Source organism: Homalodisca vitripennis, chromosome 3 (assembly GCF_021130785.1).
Source record: "Homalodisca vitripennis isolate AUS2020 chromosome 3, UT_GWSS_2.1, whole genome shotgun sequence".
In the NCBI taxonomy this organism is placed as follows: Eukaryota; Metazoa; Arthropoda; class Insecta; order Hemiptera; family Cicadellidae; genus Homalodisca; species Homalodisca vitripennis.
In genome coordinates, this window is record NC_060209.1 from 192,094,502 (window position 1) to 192,115,923 (window position 21,422).

Below are 21,422 nucleotides of genomic sequence, written 5' to 3' on the forward strand. Positions count from 1 at the left end.
TAATTTGAAAAAAGGATTGTTCAATATTTGGCAAGACTCCAATTTTATTGTGTACTTCTGTGAGAACAAAATATAATTAGTTTGTAGATAATAAATACCCTCAATCACTTGATAGCAACCACACTGACCACCAGCAGGATAAAACTAGTCTTGCTCATATGAAACTGCAGTTTTACCTTTTATTGACAAACTCACTGCCACCTCTGTTTCTCTGCACTGTAGACACCTAGTATTGTGCTATACAGTATTATGTTGTACTCAGATCTTATTTCAATGTGAAGTTAAACTAAAAAATTTGAAAAATCGTGTATGTCACTGTAGACACATTTTAGCTGGTTTCATTCAATTTAGTTGGATCATCAGTTAAACTATGATGCTTTTTGTGGATTGAAAAAAATGGTACATTTTCCTCTGGCTGGTTAATTATTTTGTATAAAAAGAATTAAGTTTTTTTCAGAAAATAGTGCAGGGATATGAAATGTTTTAAACTTATGTAACATTTTATTTCTTAACATTTTTTTACTTCCAGTTAGGCCATTTATTTACTTGATATAACATGTATTCATTGTTATAAGTTACCCAATTTTTATGAAATAAAATTTTTTTCTGATTACCAGAACAGTTTATAAAGTATATAAAATGTATAAGATTATTGCAGAAATAATGCAAAATGCAAATAGATTTAATGACTTTTATAACCTAACATTACATACACATGAAAAACCTGGTTAAAGTTTAAATGAGGGAAACCAGTTTTGCAAATAATATTATTTAAACTATTAATTTTTTAAGTGGCCAAAGACATAAAAAATTGGCAAAATTAGGTTATTTGAATTTGAACAATATGGATGAATAAACACATTATAAAAACAGATAGCTTTTTATTAAACCTTTAAACCAAATACAATAACAATGAATTCTAAGAAAAAGCAGGACAGTTAAGTAACATACCAAAAAACGGATAAAAAACTCATTAAAAACATCAAGACGGCCGTTGAGAGGGGAAGAAGCTCTAAACACTTTTCAGAGACAAGACCAGGAAGAATAATACTAACAGTTTTGTTTTCATAATATTATTACATTTGATCCATTCATACACCAAATATAACAGGACTGACATGCCTACTGCATACAGCATAGAAAGAATAACAGGCAACTATATATAACATACTACAAAAATAAAATAATAAATCACAAAATGACCTAATTTAATGTTGAATTTATTTGACATGACTGTTGCTAAGTTTGAGTCACCGCGGGGCCATGACTAGATGGCAGTGAACTGAAGTGATGGCGTGCAAGGAGCTGTCATCGCACACTAGGTGCGCACACCACCCAACACGTCACCACGCTACGCACAGTACAACAATGCTACGGTATACAATACAGTGAAGGTGAACAGAAACACTCCAACAGTAGGCCAAACACACAAGGCCGTAACAATAATTCTTTATTAGGGTTTTTACACAATATGGAATGTACAAATTATTCATAGCTTACAAACACTCTAAGCTTCTAACCTTATAATCTGCTCCCGAAACTTGCCACAATCCGCAGAACCGATCATCACTAATTCTACAGAGTCTTTTTCGAAGTACAGCTCCGGTCCGTCTGTCCTTCATTTGGTTTACATAAATTATCCACTTAACAAATACTTCAGGATTTTTACACTTCAAATGCTATATGAATTTTCCTACATTACACTAAGAAGGTTATGATCGTTACAGCTTTAAATTGTACGTACAACATAAAAATACATTTTTGTAACTCGGCTCAGATTAATTTACACAAGCTTAAAGCTACCACGGGTCATAGCACTGCTTGTCTACTGAGGATATCTCCACTATATTTACAAAAATAGCAATATGTACTCACACTGAAATAATATCGATATGGGTTATCAACTTTAGTTCTAAGTTCCTTAACAATGAAAGTAACGTTTTAAAAGAACTGATCCGGAATCTGAAAAAAATTAATGAAATAAAGTTAAAAACTAATTTAAAATAAATTATTGTGCAAGTCATCTGATGATGTGAAATCACCATTTCAAAAAACAAGTCCTCCAACATTTTTTGTTGCTTCCAGGTTGTACAATTTCTTTCTAAATTGCCTACGATCAAAACAATGAAATTCAGATGGTAGTGGGGATGATGAGACGACGGCCACAGGCTTATTGCTTTGTGTAGAGGTAGATGGCTACGATCAGACCGTACAGACCCAACACCTCAGCGAAGATAAGGATGAGGATCATACCGACGAACAGGCGAGGCTGTTGAGCAGTCCCTCGCACGCCGGCGTCTCCCACGATGCCGATGGCAAAGCCTGCCGCCAGCCCACTGAACCCTACAGCTAACCCAGCCCCCAGGTGTAGAAATCCCCTGTAACACATCACACGACAATGAGTTAAGAGTATCATACAGAATAGATGAGCTACTCCCACAAAAATGAGGCTACCAGTCAGTTACTTGCAAACTGGTATACTGGATGAAACCAACAGAAAATCCTGCCACCCACTCACTGAACACTACAGTTGTCCTGTATCAACTCTTTCCTTTATTCTGCTTGGTTAAAATCCTTGTAAAGGCTAATGGCCCATGAGGACGAGCAGAATAAGGCTTATAAGATCAGTCTCTTATTAAAAAGGTTCAAATAGCAAACAAAGCCGCATTTTTCTAGTTTATTTATTGTTTTTTATTCAATAGTCTAAAGAAATTTTAAAATTCCAAATTAATTATTCTGATAGTGTTGTTCTCTTTTTATTAAAATGAAACAGTTGTTTTTTGACAAAAACCAAAACTGTTGTAAGAAAGAATTATATAAACAATTCACAATGTTCTAAGCAGAACTAATGAAGATTGTGCTACATGATGGGAGTAGATAAGCTGCAGGTGCAGTCACTGTACTATTGGAACAGTTGTGTGTAATTCTGGCTGACTGTCAAACACAAACAATAGCATTAGGTCTCGCCTGCTACTGTCAGATACATAGCACTTCTTTCTAAATATGTGATCCTAGCGTTTATTTTGGCAGACAGTCTTCTACCCAAATAACATCACTCTGAGTAAGAGTTATTAGATCATGTTTCATGGATAAAATTGGTAGACAGTAACTCACTTCATTTTAAGCAACAGTTATTAGATCATGTATCATAGATAAAAATTTCATTACTTTAAAAAAAAATGTATTTATGATTAATTTTTAGGGTATTTTAAAATTAAAATTTTGACAGGCTGCCATTGATTGATGTAGATACTTCTGGTTGGTCATATTGTTCTCCTTTTAGAAAGTCATATAAAATGAGATGTCACCTGAATGGGGTTTATATTTAAGAATGAATTGCAACTCGTCCTGCAATTCCTCCATTTAGGGGAGTTTAAGTTCTCATCTATCCAAAAACCCATGATTCTTAATCTTATACGGATCCCTCCATGGATATTGGTTGATATATTTTGTGTTCAAAAGTTGATATAGGGGGACAGGACTTTTGAGGCACTTGGAGTATTATTTTTATTTGATATTAATACAAATATTAACAAAATAATTTGTCAAATAAAGGTAATATAAGTAAGGAAGAAAAAATATAAGTGCCATTAGTAAAATATTCCTAACAATTTGCAGCCCAGTTGTAATCTCTTCTAATTTATTCTAAATGCAAAATAACATACAGCTAGCTTTGTTTCTGGCGTTCATGTTCTTATAAAAATAACATACTGAAATTAATCCGAAAAGAAATTGTAAAAATCCTTTTTTATAGAAATAAAAAAAAAATATTTTAATGAGAATGAAATGGTCAATCCTATTTACAAATGCCTCTAATTGCAAATTATTAAAAAGCATGACTGTTGTTCTCAGGCCTTATGTATTTTTATATTATTTTACATGAGAACAAAGTACTCACAATAGAAAATACAGCTGCTGATCCAACAGACTGTGATTGGAAGAATGTACTTATTAAAATAATAACCTTCATAACCTACTAAGAGAGCGTCAACTCATCCCTACATTAGAATAAACTAGTCGTTTATGACAGCGTTCTAATTCATTACAAACACAATACACTGTGTCAAAGAGTCATAAAGAAAACAATGAGTGTACTGTTTACATAAGAGTGGTTATGTCATAAGGTGACAACCAGTTACAGCATTAGTTCACTCATTTGACAGTTCATTTCACTTTCCATGCTTCCTTAAGGAATTTTTATAAATTATTATTACAAAATACATCAATACATTTTTAATGATGACACCAATATGTATTTTCATTCTTATTCACAATATTTTCAGACACTGATGTGTATAATCCACATCTCACTCACTGAAATTCTGGCCTCAATCCATTATTCTGACAACATTAACTGTAACCGGAGCTTTTATTGATTAAAATTAAAAGATTTATTGTTCCGATAGTTTAATAACAACATGTTAGCCCTATCTGAATCAGAACAATTTCAGTAATAAGGAAAAGATCAATACTTGGTGTTGCAACAATAATTGCAAAGCAAAAGCACAATATCTGATAACCAGATGAGAGGCACAGGTTGACTGACCCATCACATGGGTTTGTGTCATAACACTTACACCCATCAGTACAACATTTCTAACTCTTAGTGAAGTGGTAAAGTCACCTAATCGACATCTGAATGCTCCTTGACTACATTTTCCTCTGTATTTGACTCACTCATTTATTTAAGTTAATAGAGCCAGTTATTGAGAGAGTAGGATTCACTGACTTGTATAAGGTGTAGCCAGCGGAGGGCAGCTCCAGAGCACCGGCCACCAGGACGGCCACCACCAGGCCGTAGATGGCGATGATACCCGCCATGACGACGGGGATGATGGATTTCATGATCAGCTCCGGCCGCATCACCGACATGGCTGCGATACCGGTGCCGGACTTGGCTGTGCCGTACGCCGCCCCCAGCGCTGCAACAGAACAGAATGTTGGAGTGACAATTAACAATTATTTATTAAAAAGCACTAACAAAATTATTGCTTTTCAAAATTGTTTTTTGTCAAGATTTAAACGTTGACAATGCTGTGTGTGCTGGTGAATATTTCCTAATTGTAAAACCGGTGCTAGAGTAGACTGAAAAGATAACTGATATAAATTAATTCATGAAGTGCAGGTACTTTGAGATTTAGGTAATTCTAAGCAATATATGGGTCAACCTCGATTTTTCTCATATTACAATATAATGTTCCAATAGTCAATCAGAAAAGGAAATGATTAGAATTTCTTGCCGGAAAGCAGTTATAGGGAGCAGGCAACTCATATTATAATATAATGTTCCAATAGTCAATTAGAAAAGGAAATGACTAGAATTTCTTGCTGGAAAGCAGTTATAGGGAGCAGGCAACCGCGAGAATTACCTATTAGTGATCAGGGGCACTGACGTGATCTGGGCTTCAAATTTGGAACTACTCGAGTTAATTTTTTTTCTAAAAGAGCAAGCAGCGCGAAGCGCTGCGCAGCGGGCAAGCATCGTGCGTGATCTTCGTATATACTGAATTGATTCAGGCCAAAGGAATGACACAGATTCCTTTACCAGATTTTTATGGAGATTTTGTATTGGGCGGATTATATTGGTTTACTTTGCTTTCCATCATGTAATATGTGTTTAAAATTGTTTTACATACATTACCTACATTATATTGTAATATGTAATAACAATTTATCAGAAATTTGTAATAAAAAAAAGGATCAAGCACGATGCCTGCCCGCTGCGCAGCGCTTCGCGCTGCTTGCTCTTTTAGAAAAAAAAATTTACTCGAGTAGTTCCAAATTTGAAGCCCAGATCACGTCAGTGCCCCTGATCATTAATAGGTAACTCTAAGCAATATATGACCGTCTGGCGGTTGCCTGCTCCCTATAACTGCTTTCCGGCAAGAAATTCTAGACATTTCCTTTTCTAATTGACTATTGGAACATTATATTGTAATATGAGAAAAAATCGAGGTTGACCCATATATTGCTTAGAATTACCGAGATTTAAATTTCAATTAATTTTGAAGAAAAGAGTAGTTCAGAGATCAGTTAATAATATAGGCTATATCATTATATTTTTATTAAATTTAGGTTAATAAAGCAAAACCTGCAAAATGGGGAAAAGGACACGGCTACTAGAGATTTAAGCCTTAGTAAAATGTACATATACCTGTTGGAATAATATAATAATAGATTTGTAGACAGAAAGTAGGAGCAGTAGTGTTACATTACATTACAGCTTTACGGTAAACTATTTTCCACATTTGTTGTTTGACAGTCCTCTTTGAACTGTCCTCTTTGAACTATATTAACTAGAATAACTGATAATTAATTTACAACTAATCATGATAGGCTATATTAAATGAATCCCATAGTCTTTAATTGGTATTTACATCAACACGAAAGAATGAAACTAATCAAAATCTAACATAATTTATGTTATGGAAGTGAAAATAATATGGATTGTATAAAATAACCATTGGCAGCATAGTTAGTAATATTCATTGTTTCTACAATGTAAAAGACACACTGCGACTTACTGATTGGGGTTCAGTATAATAAGTGGTCACCATCACAATCGAATCATGATTATTGATACTATCGAATACAACATTGACCTATTCAAAATCATTGCCAGCTGTTTTTTAAGTTTATTAAGTACTGAGTAGGCTAGTGATGTCATTGTCATTTGGATTATGTAGTGAGTAGATTAGTGACAGAAAAACAATGGCAATGAATATGCACATGTTAGCCTCAAATGTATTTTTAAATATTTTAAAAACAAAAGGTGCATTTTGATTTATAATTTATATAATTTTTTAAAAATAATTTATATTAATTTTGTTATATTAATTTGTAAGATTTAAAACAAGAAAACTACATTGTTCTTTGAAATATCTATTACGTTATTTGTTCCCACATTTTCCTCTCAGTATCTTTAGATGGTTGGATGGTCATGAACATCGATGATTGGATATCATTTGATGATCTCGATTGTGGCGGTGGCCACTTATTATACTGCTGCCCCTGACTTCGCTAATGACGTAATCAATTTTTTAATACAACCAGTGCCTTTATTAACGCCAAGTTATACGATACAAACTAAGACTAACAATTTGATTTACTGAAATGATGTATCTGAGCAACGCTAATGTACAGAACTTGACTTGTTTATTGATGTACCTATGCTTACGACTGGAGAGGTTGGATTTAATCAGACCAGTTACAGAGTTCAAGAGGACCAGAGTGAGGCACAGGCCTGTAATTACGGACAACTGCTTGTACAGTCATCTCACTTAATGGAGGAGTCTACTACAGCCCAGCCCAGGCCAGCTTAGCTCAGCTCTCCTGACTCACTCAGTTCTGTACATTTGTACCCACTTTGACTTTTGTACCCACACATTTAGGCATCAGTTTTATTTTCTTTGAACACAAGGTCTCTTTGAACTGTAGTGTTTAATATTTAGTCAAGTATCTTTATAAATCTTGTTTTGGTTATATTTACCTACACAACCAAACTCCTATTTTGTTTTGAATCATAACACAGTAAAAAATATTATTGAAGTCAGTTAATAAATACAGTTTTTAATGATACATTCATCTGGTTTTATTTAAAGGTTTTTAGTTTTGTATAAAAAAATCCATCAACCAATGGTTGATGGTTTCCAACCAATGGTATTAAAAGATATAAGATGTTCAATTGACATCAATTAAGTGTAATTAACACTTAAATCTAATACTTAATTTTACTATAGTAAAATTTCTTTAATTCTAAGATATTTCCCAAAGTTTAATGATACATGAATCGAGGAATATTTTATCCAATAAATTGTTTCAAAGTGACAGTGAAGTTTTTTATATATGGGCTGAAAGGAATTACACTTTAGTAATTTCAATTTTTTCTATTTCTAAGCAAACACAATTTAGTTTAGTTCACTGATTAGAATTTTGACTTAGACTACAAACACTTTTTAACTTAAATTTAACAACAAAAATACTAAGGCTGATTGATTGTTTGTAAATGGATTGCTTAAAAAAATGAAAATAATGTTTCTAGTTTAAAGATCCTATTTTAAGTCCATAAAACCAATACCTACAAGCTGGAAACCTGAACTAGAGCAGTATTTATTTCACAACAGATAGAAATTAAATAATTAACAATCAATGCCAACCAAAATTAAGTGATTAAGTTTGGTAATAATTGGGCAAGCAGGATCGTTATATATTAATGATTGAACTGTTGGTGACTAACCACTGATCTATACAGTTTTATTAGAGATCTATTATAGTGGCACACTCAGTGCGGGACAGTTATGTGACACAATCCACTGCAAGATGGTATGAATGGGCACAAGCCGAGATGAAAGGCAGAGTCCACTTTTACTGACATCAAGGCCAAGGCCAACACAAGGTTAAACCATTCTTGTGTATTCTCACAGTGAATATGGCTCTGGAATCTTCCATCCACCATCGGGCTCAATTTATAATGAGTGGCCACTGGAGAATGTAACATACTTATAATGGTAGCCAAAGTATTAAACCCGTTACAATGTAACGCGTTACTCTGATAAAGAATTTCAATGTAAAATGTAAAAAGTTCAAAGGCCTACTTTGGATGTATTGGAGTATAATACCACTCTTTTAATGTTTTATGAGTCCTCTAAGTTGATGCTAATGGAAGTGGTAACACTGACTCAGCAGTTATATTAAGGGAAGTTGTTAAATGTATTTTGTACAAGGTCTTAAATTTGCATCAGAAAATAAAAGAATATTTTGCATACCTAATTTTATTATTATTGTTTTACCGAATACGTGAAATCAGTTACTTTTGTTTCTAGTTCTAGCTAGCTGACAATTTAGATGCCTTTTAAATATCCCTTCCGGCTTAGTTAGAAGAAAAGTGAATTTCACATGTGGCTGTGATATATAATTATCAAACTACAAATGCAAGAACTGTTTATACAGTTTGCTTGTACTGTAGCGCTTACGGGACTAAAGGTTGACACATTAATATACTCTAAGACACTAAAATAAATATTTAAAAACTCCATGATCTTGACATCTTAGATAATAAATCTTGTAGTTTTTAAGAATATAAATATGTTTTTAGAACTTGGATTTGGTTTAGTTGCAACCTAATATAATATCATGTATGTAAAACCATACTTACAAAGAATCAATGTTATTGTATACTACAAAACATATCGCATACTTGGTACAAAACCAAGGAAGCCTTCTCTTCTTAGTTTTGCTCTATATGTATAGTAATGGAAATACAACCATTCCTTCTCCAGTGTTTGAATGACGGCCATCATAAAACATTAAGAAATTTGAAAAATTAGTAAAATGAAAAATTCCTTGACAATAATATGTCATGTTTGTTTGGTGTGAAATATCCAAAATAAACACTTTCTACAAAAACAAATATTTGTCACCACAATAAAACACTTTATTAGTTGATACTGGTTAACAACCTTGTCAAAGCCATGTGCAAGTACTACCACTGTAAAAACCTTATTTTTGAATGCCTTATAACTTTCTGCAATCATTGTCATTACACCCGTTTCTGCAATGTTATTGTACTTATATTTCTCAAAATTGTGTAAAACCACTATCTTCAACGCTTAGGACCTTTGGAGGCAAGAAAAATGCAAGATTACAAACAGAAAAATTATTGTAAAATATCTGTTACATCTAATCTTCATTTCTCCCAATTTTAACATTACATTATGTGTTCTGTGTTATTTTATTTTCAAAGCTCAAAAGCAGTAATAAACAAGTTTGTTTGGTGATCCTAGATTTCCATTGTTACAGTTTTAAATACTAATTTTTCTTTTACTGAGCCATTCGGTTACAATGATGGGTTATAATACTACATTACGTTTATAAACAAACGTTTCTTAGTTAGTCACTGTACTGATAATACAGTAATGGAAAAATTTGTGAACTCTGATAATCTCAGTTTACACTGCTATTGCTGTCCACTACAGGAAACTATGTGAAGTGGCTTATCAGTGGTGACCTATCACATGGTGGGCTGGCAGCTCACACCCAGTTGTCTGAGTCACTGGTTTACCCACACAATTCTGATTGATGATTTCAACACTTTTATGCTCAAGTTTCAAAATTACTCACGCTATAAACCATGTAAGTGCAAAGATATTTTGTACATTTTGTCTGAAAGTAAGGGAAGTTAAATATTGTGTCACAAAGGTGCTAACTTTACTTGAAAATCCAAATAACTAAATGGCTAAAAGGTTATTGGGTTGTTTTTTTTTAATAATATTTTTCTCTATTGCATACATAATCATTTAAATTTACAAAATAATTTATTACAGAACCTACAATAAACTAGACATGTACCTATTACTACTAACCGACAGTACCCGCACAGATACGATATTGTATACAAGATAGGGTACAAGATAATGAATAGACAAATGGCCCACAAGCTAAGCATACCACAGCAACTGGGTTCTGACCAAACAAATTAATGGACTTTTGGCCACAGTTCAACAAAGAGTCTTCTTACAAAGTGTAGCCAATCTGCCCAGACACGATTCCTTAACTTTAAGCTCAATAGCTCACACTACTTTATCGTTTAAACTAACAAAAAATTATCAATAATTATATTAACGAGGAAAAAAGTTTAAAAAGAAAATTAAATTTATAGATTTTACAGTATTTTTTTTATTATGGCCATCAACTATCTAATATAATTAGGCCTATACATACAATAACATTTGTAAATTTTTCCTGAAGGAATTAACAATGATTATTGAAATTACGTTTTTAAAATGAAAATATTAATGAATTCTTCAATATTGGATAAATAACATCTACTACCTGTATATGGTTTAAAATTTAATTTGGGCATAAAAAATTCTTGAAAAAGAAAATACCACACAGGTTCAAAAATTGTAATAAAGTTTACGCACACAGTACAATTTGAACAGACAGAAACATTTGTATGTGAAAGTTTACACAGTAATTCTTTCTCAATACTAATTTCATCATGAAATAACTAAATGTATTGGTCATTTACAACACCTAAACCATCATTATCATTATTTACCTGTAATATCAATAGCAGGTAATGTTGGCAATGATTGTTAGTTTTTGTTTGGTAAAATATTTAATAGTTTAGAATAATTGTCAAGTATACAATTAAACACTATGCCGCTTGTCTAATGTAAAGCAAGGCCATATAACCTTCTCCAGAAGGCCTTGTTTTGGTCCTGTAAGATCCCCAACATCTTTAATTAAATAAAAAAAAAACTCTTCATCTTCTTTTAAGTTTGAATTCCATGAAGTCATGAAAACAGAAAAATCTACACAAAAGTACTTCCCAAACACACGCAGAGGTTTTACATACATGCTACATTTATTTCCAAATATTAGCATTGGAGCCACACAAAGTGAAAAGTAAAAATTGATTTTCTAAAAATGTATACAAAACTGTCAGCATTTGATTTGGATTACATTTTGTTAAAAATTAGCAAAAAATTTATTTAAAAATGTTATTTCTTTGTTTTTATAGTATAGATAAAAAGTGTCTTAATGGTAATTTTGTATAGTTCACCTGTCAAATGAAATCACCGATTTAAGTACAGAAGAAAGTTATTATTTGTTTTACAGAAAGCACTGATCGGAAATGCCCCTGGCCATCAGTGCAGGCACTCCACATTTTCTGGTAGACAAAAGAAAAACATCCCTCGAGATACTATATAAGATCACACAAGTGATCATTAAATTTGCAAATTTATAATACATACATATGTATTACCTACTTAAACAGCCTAATAACAACAGGATATGGGGACAGAGTGGCGTCCTCACCCGACATTATTTCCTTTAGGGAGACAGAAAGCAGGTAAGTTACAGATTATCATTTTCACGAAAGTAAAATAAAATTAAAAATAAGTTTTTTTTAAGTCCCCAGTGCAAAAGACATTACCAAAAATAGTGGCATTCCGATAATAGTAACAAAGATTTTTTATTGTTCACTCCTTCCGGTGGCCAATTTTGTGTTTGTCTGCATGCCATTTTTGGCATTTGCATGCATCTATGGTTTTTTTAAATTATTCATCAATAGACTGCCCTAGGTTTCAAATGAATTAAATTAATTACACTCTGACCAACAAATTAAATAACTAATTACTGAGCTACATATAATTTTGATACTTATAAGAACTTAAAGTTATTGAACAAAAATTAACCAAATTAAAATTTCAGAAAGAAATTTTGTAAGAAGGAACAACCTCTCAACCTTCAGCTTTTTTACTGTTACACCACATTGTGTTGTTTACATACCGTGAAACCAACATCAATAGTAAAATACTAACCCTTCATAAATCACAGTTTTTTTTTAAAAATTATTTTAATTTTGAGTTTTTGTAAAGATTTTTGACCAGTAATAACTTATTTCTGTTGGGGGACCAAGTAAAAAATTGAAATTTTGTCACAAAAAGGTCTTTATGATATGAAACTGTAGCATAAATTTTGACTTTAAAATTCAGTCTCAAGTTTTTAATTTTAGGTAAAATTGAATTTTAGATTTGCAATATGTGGGTTATTCAGTCTACACTTTATTTTTCAGTATTAACATAGCATTATCAATGCTGCCCAGCACTGATGTGGCGACCAACAAAAAACATCCCTTGAGACAATGTTGATTAGTAAAATATAAAATTTCAAAAGGTTGATCCCCAATGCTTGAGAGCTAAAATACTAACTCACCTAAACATATTAATCTACGTAGCAGGACAATGGCTAACTGGCCACTACTATAGAACAATTTAAATTGAAATCACGAAGTAAAATACAACAATGCTTTTTTTCTATCCATTCTGACACAATCACAATTAAGATAGTATACATTATCAGGGTGTCCAGTGAAGACCAAATCTAAAATTCAAGTAGATTTCAAGGTTTTCAAGGCTCAAAATTATAAAATTCAAAGCTAAAATCGCGGTTTACTTTTGGCTCTTTATCAGTAACTAACAATTATACAAGCCAAAATCAAGTCACAAAATAGTGTTTACTTTCCATGTAAAAATAAAGATTTCTCAAATATGTAAGGCCTAATAACAACATTTTATTAGACGATGCTCAAAGATAGTAGGCCCTCTTTAAATTATTAATGTCCTTATACATTTTTAACAACATTTTATAATTCGTTGTTGAAAAATCTAAAGTAAATGAGGTTGTTTTCATAACCTATAACTTATAATTGAACTTCCTTATGTTCAAAAACTTTGAACTGTTAATCGTACCTATAAAATATGTTAATTTAATTATTTAACCCTTTTAGGACCAGACCAAAATTTGACATGTGCAAAGAAAAATTTTTCGTTTTTCTGGCCATGCTCCAAGAACTGTGCATATTAAAAATGTGCGATTTTTCAAGGGTTTGAGAGAAAAATCATATCTTCATAACTAATTACTGTACAGATTTGGTTTTAGGCTTAAAATGTTTATAATTAAACTGTTCATTGTGAAAAAATAAATTTAAGTCATTATATAGCAAAAAACAATTTAATTTATCTGTTTAAAAAAAAAGAAAAAAAAATTTAAAAAATTGAGTTTGATCTTCAATAACTACCAAAAATAAGAATAAATTATCTGTGGGAAATGGTATTTATTCGTTCTACATATAATTCTCTATAACTGTACAAAATTTGAAAGCCCTGGAATAAAAAATAAAAAGTTTGTAAATGAATTAAATTTTTCTGTAACACTGGTTAAAACACACTTTTCAGCATTAGCCTAACATACAAAACCTTATAGGCTACTAAGGATATTATTCGGTACTTTGGGATTATACCGACCACACCAGTATGAAGAACACAAAAATATACATTTATAGAAACAAACATGATAGAACGAAAAAACAACTCTTTAATTACAAACTTTCAACGATTATCAATAATTGTTAATGGGGTCAGATTCCGTTATATGGCCCCAACGCTTAAAATTTTTTCAATGAACTTAGAACGTTATAAAACGATGTAGTTGAGTAACAGAACTAACATTCCATCAATCAACAAGCGTTTCCAGGTATTGTGATCGGTATTGTTGTCGCTGTTATCTTATCTTTCTCGAGAATCCCGATTACGGCAGGCCGCGCGGCATCACATGATTATTTAAGTTTTTTGCACGGTACATAAAAACAAGTTGTGTGTGTTTTTTCCAATAAAGAGTTTAGTTTTTGTGTTTGTAGAAATGTAGGGATAAAACACGGAAGTACAACAAAGCGACGCACCAGCTGAACGGGCGGCGAGACTCTGCAATCACGTTATCTACTAGACCGTTCGACTTTGACCTCTGTCTGAGGGTGGGGAGGGGTTTGCGATAAGACAATTCCTGTTTTATATTGACGAAATTTGTTCTATGCTAATCTAGTAATCAGTAGAAGCAAAATGTCAAATAACGATTCATGTCTGGGTGTGGTCGGTATAATCCCAAAGTACTCTGACAACATTACGATGCAACATGGCCGTAAAATATTTTTTTGACCAAGCTGATGATTCCAAAGACGTTTAAAATTTTATATCATAGTAAAAAACATACAGGGAATAGAAAAATAGTATACTTATTATATATAGAATATTAAAATATCTCTTAAAAAATATGAAAAGTCCGCCGGCGATAAACCAGACGGTTGGTCCTTTTCGCATAGTTCACTGCTGGCGATAAACCAGACGGTTGGTCCTTAAAGGGTTAAACAATACTATGCTTAATGTGGCATTTGATTTAGTTTAAAATGAATTTCAGTGTAATGTTACTGTTAAAAAAAAAATAGTAAAATAATGTTGTAGGCCTATAAAAAATTATGATAAAGTACCAAAGCCTAATTTAATGTTTATATTGTAACAGTTTGTTACAAATACACTTTAATATCCAAATAGGTAAATGATTTAGATTTTTTATTTGAAGTCTGAAAACAAACCCTCAAAAACACAGGATAGTAAAGAAACAGTTTTACTTTTAAGTTAAATAAGTTTTACTTACACTTTCAACATCAAACCCAATACTATTCTAAACCAATTGAGGGTTAGGTTAGTTTTAGGCGAATTAAGTTTCATAAAAACAAAATAACTGTTAAAATAAATAAAAATATATTAATATTCATTTTGTAAAAAAGGATTAAATTCAAAAAGTCGAAAAACATGGGCTATTCAAATGTTGAACCCTTTATACAAATTTATTTTGTGTTAAAAAGTAAATTTGTCAAAGAAAAAGTTTTACTCTTTAGAAAACATGTGTGAAACTCATAAAACTCTAACATTTGAATTACTAACGATGTATTGCAATTACTTTACTCATTGCACAAGTTAATTTAAACAAATAAGAAGGCTATTGACAATAAGTTAAATGATAACAACCATTAATAGTATTGCAAGGGTAAATACAGACCTAGATTACTAAAAGTGTTGTATTAATAATATATCTCAAATAAATTTAAAATAATTCCTATAGGCATCCAATTGTACACCATAATTGATCACATGATCACGTTTTCCAATGGGCATGTTAATTACCTTAAATTGAAACATTTAATATTCATCACTATGTTTCAAAGAATTGGGCAACCTCTTCAGTGAATATTATAAATACAATATATAGTCGTGTAGGTTATTTAGCCACTCTTGGGTTGAGAATGGAAGAAAATGTTAATAAACATTCATTTCCAATGGCAAGAATAAAATTAGTTTATTATAATACGTAAAATTGCATATAACTTACTTTACACTTGTTCAAAACTTGATAACAAATGTCCACAATAACTAACTACTAACCCACAAATGACCGGCACTGAACAACATTCATTTCCAATGGCAAGAATAAAATTAGTTTTTATAATACGTAAAATTGCATATAACTTACTTTACACTTGTTCAAAACTTGATAACAAATGTCCACAATAACTAACTACTAACCCACAAATGACCGGCACTGAACACAAAATTACTTTAACATCAAGCATATACAAATACCAACTCTCGTCAAACCTACTAAACTGACGCTATTTTTGGCGACTGCAACGAGAGCGAGTTACTTCCAAATTTCGTTTGTATTCTGTCAATTTCACATCAATGTGAACATAATCAAACTGTTGCTTCAATATCTTCATTCGCGTTAAGCACTGCGACCGGTCCGGGCTGGGCTGGGCCGGGCCGGTCGCAGTTGGTGGGTGTCTATTTGATTGGGTGTATTTTGACTTCACAAAAGGCCGGGCCGGACTCAATCCGGCATAGCACCGCCCACTGCAACCAGCCCGGCCTTTTGGGAAGTCGAAATACACGCAATAAAATGGACACCCACCAACTGCGACCTGCCCAGCCCAGCCCGGCCTCGATCGGCTCTTCGGGTGACGTGTGGGCAGAGTCTTCCCGGGCCGTGCCGCTCACCGAGGGCGGGTGTCTATTTGATCGTATGCATTAAGGACAGAGTATAAAAGACCGGTCCGTGCTGGTCTGGGCAGGTCGCAGTTGGCGGGTATCCATTTGATTACGTGTATTTTTTGACTTCACAAAAAGGCCGGGGTGGGCTGGGCTTTGCCGGGCTGGCCGCAGTGGACGGGTGTCCATTTGATTGCGTGTATTTCAACTTTACAAAAAAGCCGGGCCGGTCGCAGTGGGCGCCGTGCATTAGTAACGGCAGTGGCAGACTATGGCAATTCAACTCGTTATATGGAACCTCGAGTTCGAACGATTTAAACAATCCAACCGTTCCGAACTTAACAATTTCAATCGTGCAGCCCTACAGCCCATGATGACATTAACTTTCTCTCGTCACAGTCACGTCCACATATGTGCTTATGGTTCGTGTATCACACGAAAACGAAACAAAGGTCAAATGGAGTAAACTGTTTTAGCTCAAGATATTTATAAAAATATGTTGTCTAAAAAAATCAAAACTCTTGATTTTCTACAAAATACAAGTATAATTCAAGCATAATTCCCGCTCTTCCCGATTTTCAAGGCTGCTCGACACCCTGGTTATACTCACAACACAAATTTTTACATTAAATATGCAGAGAAACATCACGCATTAGCACCACAAGGAAATAAACAATGACTATATACAGATATTGTTACACAACTAAATCTAACCAATCAGGAAAAGCTACGTTGAAATATGTCTAGATGTTGCACCATAGCTAACAGGGATAAAATAACAATGAAAATCTATGAATAGTCTTCACCATAGTGACTTCAAAGGGGGCAGAGTACGATAAGCGGACCCAGTTTTTTATATCGCTCATTACAAAATCACAGATAATTATATATCGAATAACAGAATTATCAATCGATATCAACATATCCGAAATACTACATTAAAGTCACACGTTTCATATTAATAGAAACAGTTTAAACAATGATGTAATGTCATTTATAATAAAGGAACCATGACTATTAATCAAATGATAAAATTAAGACAGGTGATAGGAAAAATGACATTTCAATAATAAAGAAATCGTAACAACAAAACAAACATCCTGAAACCGAGAAAAACACAGTTGGTAAATCACCTTTTAGTGTTATTCTGTATAGTTTTCTAAAGTTAACTATCTTGGGTAGGGTACGATAAGCGGACCCGGTTTTTTATATCGAAGAATGTAGTCTTCGATACCTAATATTCGCATCTCAAATCCTAGTCTATCAATCGATATAAAAGTATCTATAGTCCTCAATAACAATCATATGCTTTAAATTAAAATATGAATTTAATATTTATAGTGATCAAACAAATTATTATAACAAAAATTAGGAAAACTGAAGACGACCATATTCGCTCCTCTCACAGTTACAGTTGTTTCTTTCCCACAAATTTCACACAATGGGGTTTTCGGTACGGGTCCAACATGTTGAAGCCACAAAAACAATATATTTTATTTATGTATGTCTTATCATCTTTCAATGCAATGTATTGTAGTTTTCTAAAATTGACTGCCATTTTTAATAATTACAATTACTTATGTATGTACAATTGAAATATTACCTTACGTGTGTTATTTTAAAGTGTTTACAGCTGTTGATATAGACTCTTTAATAATTCAAAATTAATAATCAGTATCGATTGATTATATCAATGGTTATGATTTAGTAATTTCGTTTGCCAATTTCGATATAAAAACCGGATCCGCTTATTGTACCCTACCCACTATCTTTTTTTATTTAAAAGAAATATATAGAACAAATTGTGTTTAGAATATGAAAATGTGTATACAGTTGGTTTAGTTATTTTTCAAATTAATCACTATTGGTTGATTATGTCGATGGGTATAATAATTAAATATCTTTTGATAATATCGATACGAAAAACCGAGTTCACTTATCATACTCTATCCTTCAAAAGTAACATGCAGACTAACACAAAAAGGCCGCCATTTTGTAAACATAGAACTAGGCCTATAACAAGTGAAAACAAATCTTTTAACTACCAGCTTTAAGAGAATTCGCTCTTATAAAATATATAAAAATATTGAATTTTTCTGATGGTCTATCAACCAGTGCATGCAGGACCACTTGGTATGGATTGACTCTCTTGTTCGAGTTTTGTGTAAAATCAGATACAAAAATAGTATTCATAAAATTCCAATAACACAGAAAACTAGAATGTTAAAAATGTTATTCATCTGAATTTTTATTTTAAAAATATAGTTGTAATGTGGAAAAACTATTTCTGCTTCTGTAGACTTATTTTACAGTCATTTCTAATTAAGGAAAATTTCAATAAAAACAAGTTTTTATAATTTTTCTACACACAATAAAAACCATAGATAGGCTATAAGTAAGTTTAAAAGTTTATTTATCATGTGATGACAAAACCAATGTTGCTTCCCAAATAAATTTTTTAACTTTGGAATTAAAAAAACGATAATAAAAATGTACTAAATATAAAAAATTACATGTCAGTAATAAAAATCACTAAAAGAGAACCGAAATTTAAAATTTACTCATATTTAATGTTTTATTGAAACAGGTATACAGGTCATTTTTGCAACAAATAATACTTAGGTCAATCGTCATATAGTATTCTAATTTAGCGAGAAATATTCCAGTTTCATTTTGTTTCAAACTAAAAATTAACAAAAGCCTATAGGCACTTAACATTGCAACAGTTACGTTAACTGCATATTTGACAATAGACAACAAACTGATGGCACAAAATATATATAACAAAACATTCAGCGATAGCCCTCCAAACATAGCTCAGGATACTTTTTAATAGCTTTGTAGAAATGTCCATCCCGAGTACTCTAATAATATATTTATAACATAGGTTACAGTCATATTTAAATTAGCATATATTCATAAAAATTACTAGGGCTAACACTAATGTCTCAGCCCATAAGAGCAAGCTGAAGCAGTCTCATACTGATGGCGACAAAATAAAAAACATGACTAAATTTCATAGGCCTATTAGGCTCAACAGATGCTAGAGAGAAGTAAAATTACTTTAAAGTTAATTTAGACCTACTTAAGACATCCTTATTTTAACCATGAGCTATTATTATATATTTTATAAGGTCCTTAATTCTTCAGATACCCTATATCTTTAATATGCTTACGTTTTCAGAAACAAATAAAAATTACAAGTTTAATCTGAAATTGATAAACATATCTCATTTCATTTCAACTGTTATTGATAACTTCAAATTTTTCTTGAGTCTGGGCTATACAATAAATAGACCTAAATTTTTCTAACTAGAGAAATATTATTGATATTTGTGGTGGTGGACAAAATTAGTATAAAATTATATAAAAGGCTGTAAAGAGCCTAATTTTAAATTCGACCAACCATTACAAATTGACTCAATTGCCTGTGTAATGCATTAGAAGAGGGCACATGGCTTAAGCAACTAGACACTGTAATTAGGTAAAAAGTTAATATGGGTATAATTGAGATTATATATGAATTTAAACACAATCCAATTAAGTCTAACTTTAAGATTTGTTCATATGTTACAAACCAACTCTTTCCCTTCCCAAATACCAATCCAGCATGTTGGGAATTGTCCAATCAAATATGACTAAGCTACATAATAGAGGTAAGATTTGGGGGAAAAAATTAACATTTGTATTTGTCATATTTGTGGTTGAATGAGATTTCCTTGAAGGGAAGATTTAGACTGTTATGGAAAAATTAACTGTTAAATTACTGTACCTCTTTTTATTCAACTGACCTACTTGGAAGGATTGGAAAAGGGAGGGCCTAACCCTTTGCTGAGCCAAGGAAATAATTATTAATTAATAGCAGCAAATTTTACAAAAGCGACAAAATTGGATTCACTTAGAAATGGTGACTAAATTGCCAAGTAGGTATTGTTAATCTTAAACAATATAAATTGTGAAAGTAGATTTACACAATTCTTAGAAGTCGAGTATTGGGTTTTTATTGATCAATAATCGTAGCAGACAGAAATGAAATGATACTTACAACTGAAAATAATTGCTGAGGCAGCCCCCATAACTCCAAAGAAGGGTGCGTACATTGGATTTTCTTCTGTCATTTTCACTTTTTAGCGAGTATTTACAGGCTCGGAGGACTCTGCAGAACTATTCTACACTACACTTCACAGCACAAAGTAATCAGCCCACTGTCAAATATGGCCTAAAGTGATCGTCGGTCATGTGATGAGTAAAGATTTTCAGTTGAGCGGTAGGTTTATGACGGATTCCTATTGGTTGTAGAGTGCGATGTTTCACGTTGTCAACGAATGGAAAGGCAGCTTTGTTAGAAGACGTAGTGACGTCATGAAATGCTATTGGCTGAAAATATACCACAGCCATCTGAAGAGTTAACAAATTTTTCAGGTGGGAATTTCAAAACATTATTAAATTTCAAATGAATAATTACGTGTACTATATAATATACATATTGTCTTACGTATGTTTGTATCCTTTTAAAAATGTTATATTGGTTTAGCCTACTTATACATATGATTTAAGGAAACGGCCAAATACAAAATGAAATAGCAAAAAGCGACGCAAATGAAGTAGCGCAGATGTAGCATGCCCACCAAAAAAGTGAGAGATCTGGGATTGAGCTATGGGAAAGTAAGCAATTTTTATGTAGCAATCTTAAAAATAAACTAGCCATCGCCATATATACAAACTTCCACACCCACAGCTCCAGTTTACAATGCAATCGAATACGGCTGCAAAGAATAATTAGGCTTGTTTAAATCCATTCTGATCGGATAACTCCTGAATATACCAAAATTCTCACAGTTACTTAATTAACAGAATCCCACTACACTGAGTTAGATATGTAATAACATTCATGTACTACTATATTAATGTGTGTTCTCCATAATACGAGTAATCAAATTGTTATTTATTAAACTAGCCGGATTTTACTGTTCAGGATTCTTAATGGAAATGTTATTAAAAAATAAATCTTAACGCTCCGAAAGTTCAACGAGA

General features: G+C 32.3%; 1 protein-coding gene across 1 annotated transcript; it reads right to left on the minus strand.

Moving 5' to 3' along the window:
• Positions 1 to 864: 864 nt before the first annotated feature.
• LOC124357929 (V-type proton ATPase 16 kDa proteolipid subunit) lies at positions 865 to 20,629 on the minus strand. Its single transcript, XM_046810053.1, has 3 exons — positions 20,434 to 20,629; positions 4,730 to 4,922; positions 865 to 2,378 (listed from the first exon to the last, which is right to left on the minus strand). The coding sequence occupies exons 1-3, from the start codon at positions 20,504 to 20,506 to the stop codon at positions 2,171 to 2,173; spliced, it is 474 nt and encodes a 157-aa protein (XP_046666009.1). The 5' UTR covers positions 20,507 to 20,629; the 3' UTR covers positions 865 to 2,170.
• Between the last annotated feature and the right edge of the window lie 793 nt (positions 20,630 to 21,422).

What these genes read in the sequence shown, in the direction of transcription:
- LOC124357929 (XM_046810053.1), bottom strand. Translation starts at nt 20,506, where the DNA reads ATGACAGAAGAAAATCCAATGTACGCACCCTTCTTTGGAGTTATGGGG. An exon ending in CTCAGCAATTATTTTCAGTT is followed by an intron (nt 4,923 to 20,433) that starts GTAAGTATCATT and finishes GTTCTGTTGCAG; the next exon opens with CGCTGGGGGCGGCGTACGGC. An exon ending in GCTGGCTACACCTTATACAA is followed by an intron (nt 2,379 to 4,729) that starts GTCAGTGAATCC and finishes GATGTGTTACAG; the next exon opens with GGGATTTCTACACCTGGGGG.